This window comes from Pterocles gutturalis, unplaced genomic scaffold (genome assembly GCF_000699245.1).
Source record: "Pterocles gutturalis isolate BGI_N339 unplaced genomic scaffold, ASM69924v1 scaffold52176, whole genome shotgun sequence".
Lineage (NCBI taxonomy): Eukaryota > Metazoa > Chordata > Aves > Pterocliformes > Pteroclidae > Pterocles > Pterocles gutturalis.
This window is the reverse complement of record NW_010099765.1, coordinates 23,631-27,628: the sequence shown is the minus strand read 5'-3', so window position 1 is coordinate 27,628 and position 3,998 is coordinate 23,631. Positions and strand designations below refer to the sequence as shown.

The following is a 3,998-nucleotide window of genomic DNA, read 5'->3' as shown; positions in this document are numbered from 1 at the left end:
TTATATCACTGGCTAAGTTTTTAAAGAACAGGAAAATCAAAGCAGAGTCCTTGCATGGATATTGCATTTCTCTATTTCTATTTCACTCAAAAGCTAAAATTATGAGGAATTTATATTTTTATTAAAGACTAAGTAAAATAATACATATCCTTACAGACCAACAGCCTCAGCTAATTCACTTCTGAATCCGTGTGTGCTCAATTTGTAACATAGGAAATATCAGGTGTTGAAACAAACAGGTAATATCTTTCTTTGCCTTAATGTTTTCCATCTGTCAAACAGGCTTCGCTCTTATTATCTTACATGAGAGCAGTGAGGCAAATGCCAGTCACAGCTCAAAACTGCATTCAGATCCAGAGATGGAAACAAATAACATTTATTAGAGTAAACAATGGAAGAACAGGCTTCAGAATGTTCCTTGATGAGGAGGGGTTCAGCGTGTGCAGAGCGTAGAACAGGCAGCCCCAAGGAGAAAATACGAGTCCCACTAGCACTGATACAAGTTTAAAACTCAAAGAACTTCGATTTTGAAATTTACATTAATTCTTCTTTTTTGCAAAATTATACCTCTCCCTTCTAAAGAATAAATCCAAAAAACCAATGTGACCACAGCCCAAGAACCCCCAGAGTAACTGTACGTTCTATAAAAAGTGTCCTGGGCAAAATGCCCAAAATGAAATCAACCCTGTTCATCTGCCATCCTGTGCAATATCTAGGCCAAAGCTGCTTCTCTCTTGCTATGCTCCAGAACTATTTTTAAAGCCAAAAGCTATAAACGTTTTTGGTGAAAGAACAAACCCACAAATTACTCAATGTGCTCTATGCAGATTGGACTATGTATGGCTCTGGAATACCGTTGTACATTGTGCGTACTACCTAGGACAAGGATACACAAGGTCACCTATGCCACAGCACTGCGCAGCAGAGGAAGTTCTGGTACAGTCCTACTGCCTTTGCTACATTATTGGCACACTTCATGTGGCATTACCAGAATGAATTATTTTTCATAGCAAATTCAAGTATATCCTCTCAGCTAATACAAAAGACTTTATTTTTAATTGCTTAGACAATACCAAGGTTCCTGTGATTTTCAGAACTTATAAAAGTATATAATACAATCTAACTGAGGAAAATCTAAGGGAAGCACAGTCATCTGTCTTGGTGGAGTAGTCCCCGAGATACTTAATTTGACCAGTGGAGTATAGTAAAGAATGATGTAAAGGATTAAACGTACTTACGTGTATATGTGACCACATAAAGCTATCAAATCTGAACGATTTTCTCTCAGTTTATCCCAGGATGAAAAGCAAACTATTGTTCTCTTCATTTCTACAGCTGCTTTTTAAGGTCTTGAAAATAGCACGAGTGGGAGGTAGAGTATTTGCATATTCCATATTCAAAGCATAATGTATTTTACAATGGAAGTCAAAGGATCCTGTTGATTAAAGAACTGATTCCACCAATGTTCTATTAATAGTTGATTAATTTAGGACTATATAATAAAAATTTCATCCCAAATGAACTACAAGTTGCTCACATTGACAAGCAAAATCTATTAATTTTAGGAGATGCATGTCTATCTTTCCTCGCAATCTGGCTTTCTTAAAAGCAAACTTAACCTTTCACAAAGCTTTTATTGCAACAAACAAGGTAAAACAAGATACAAGCAATGGCAGCAAAATGATACTATCTGTAGAAAATCAATGAATAGTTTGGCAGAATTTTCAAGAGACTTCATCTAGTCCACGCAAAGCACAGATTAGCCCCTCAAAAATCTCTCTAACTGAAGACTTCTTGAGATCCAGGGACAAACCCGGAGCTGGAGTCATTAGATTTGACTCCACTTAAGTCAGCAGCTTGTAGGGATCTTATGGCAAAATTCGGTTTCTTCAGCCTAAAAGCTGAGAATCATTCCACAAGTTTCCAAAAATTATAAATAAGCTTCTTGTAAAATACGAGTGCTTTCATTTGTGTAAGCATTACTTCTGAAGCTTTATACATCTCATGCTCCCATCTATATGTAGATGAAAAATCAAGCCCTTCAAATGCTGTAAATATAAAACATTGGTTTTTTACTGCGGTAAAAGGTCTTTTAAATAATTTGAATAGTTCACAAAAGAATAACATTATGTAGCCATATCACTGTTAGGTTAACCAACCAAAAGGAATCCATCTCTGAGCAGCGGCATTTTCCCATAGACCCGGTGAACTGCTCCCTGCGCAGAAACTCAGCGGGCTCGACCTCCAGAATTCCCATGGATCTGTCAGTGCCCACAGCCATGTACCATTCAAGGCTATGTCCACTACTAAGCTTTTCCTTCTCAAGCAACTTAACACAAATAGTTATTTAAGCTTCAAAGATTAAATGACTGGACAAGAACCAAATGCTGGCATGGAGTTAGCAGTTAAACAAGCTGGAGACCCGGGTTTGCTGGCCGAGTCAGAGCCCCCGGAGAGAGAAAAACTACCCAAATGAAAGCAAAGAAACATTGTGCTTTTTCACTTAGCTATTTTTATGGGTGACTGTAACATAACAAGCGTGGAATCTAGATTATGAAATAGAGTGAATGAAAACAGGACTCTGATCTCTCATGTACTGTCCTGCAGCATGCAGGTATCCAGCATCCCTGGGCAGGTTTCCTGTATTATGTTCCATTTTTATTGAAGAACCCAGCAATGCTCCAACCACTTTATGCTTCTCCACTTTTTAAGATCTGAAAGTGATTACTATTGACAGATTAGGTCTTACCACACTTTTGTGAAGTAATTAAGTATTACAGCAATTCCAAATACAAGAAAATTGAATCACAGCCATTAAAATAGCTTCTCCAGGACCAGACAGAGTCTGGCAGGTTACCCCCTCCAGGAAAGAACATAAGCATGTTGGCCACACGCTTCAGTGCTTTGCTGAGTTGGGATCAAAGCCCAGCTCTTCTAACGCTCAGTCCGACGCTTTCACTGTAAACCCATCATTTCGTCTCCTTAAAACAAACATTCGCCTTGTGTGAAGTTTTCACAAGGTTCTTATTCCAAGACGAAAGGAGAAAATGGATAAGCTTGTGTTCAGAAAAGAACAAATCCCAGATTAATCCCTCACTTTTGAGTGTAATATTTAAAGATGGTATTTTCTGGATTACTGTATCAATTTGATTGTGTTCTAGTAATAAGAATACTCTCCATACAGAAGTACTACAGAAAACAATGTATTAATTGTAAAAATAGATATCTCTTCTGAAATGCATAAACTAAACAAGGTTCTAAATAAACAGCTTTGTTAATAAAATTATTTACCTAAGCACAGTAATTGCAGAAAAACTTAATAAAAGCAGAGATAATTAGCTAAGAATTATGGAACAGATATTTTAATTTTCTAGCTAGACCAATTAACGGGATACAAACTGTCCAACGTATTAAAATTCAGTTAGGAAAAGTTCCTTATCATGACAGATTTTCATTGCTTTTTCCTAAGAGGCTCTAAATTTAAGCTAGTACAGTCACTGTTGGATATAGTTAATAACATAGAAGGACAAACTTCTAAAAGATACAAGCAGTATTACCTCAACCTATTAAAATGAAAGCGTCCTACAGCCTGCTAATTCTTCATTAGCATTAAGCAGGATATCTCTTCTAGGAGTGCCTGCTTCTGGTCAAGAAAGAAGAATTAAAGTAGCCATTACTAATAATTTGGATCAATCGGAATATTTATAATGAAAACCCATTTTCAGTTATCACTGCAAATGCCCAGATCGATAAAGCTGATGATTTATTCATGCCAGTAGGTGCTGAAAGAGCACTCAGTTCAGTTCAGATTTGTCTGAATCACTGCATACATTTGGCTTCAATGATGGTTAACTTCTTACAGCAAAAAGCTTCTGGCTTCTGCAAGAATCCTACAGATTTGCCACTTTGGTTCTCACACCTTGACTACCAGCTACTCTCCTATTTTCGTGCGTAAGGAGCCTTTGACAGACAGGAACATAACTGTACCTGGAACCTTC

At 37.2% G+C, this 3,998-nt stretch overlaps 1 protein-coding gene across 1 annotated transcript in view; it reads right to left on the bottom strand.

Moving 5' to 3' along the window:
• Positions 1-2,159: 2,159 nt before the first annotated feature.
• IFT81 (intraflagellar transport 81) overlaps positions 2,160-3,998 on the bottom strand; it is a gene marked incomplete at its 3' end in the record, with an annotated part of 25,463 nt that continues 23,624 nt past the window's right edge. Inside the window, exon 11 of the mRNA XM_010077098.1 lies at positions 2,160-2,329. Within this exon, the coding sequence (XP_010075400.1) occupies positions 2,160-2,329 (170 nt within the window). The remainder of the gene's footprint in view (positions 2,330-3,998) is intronic.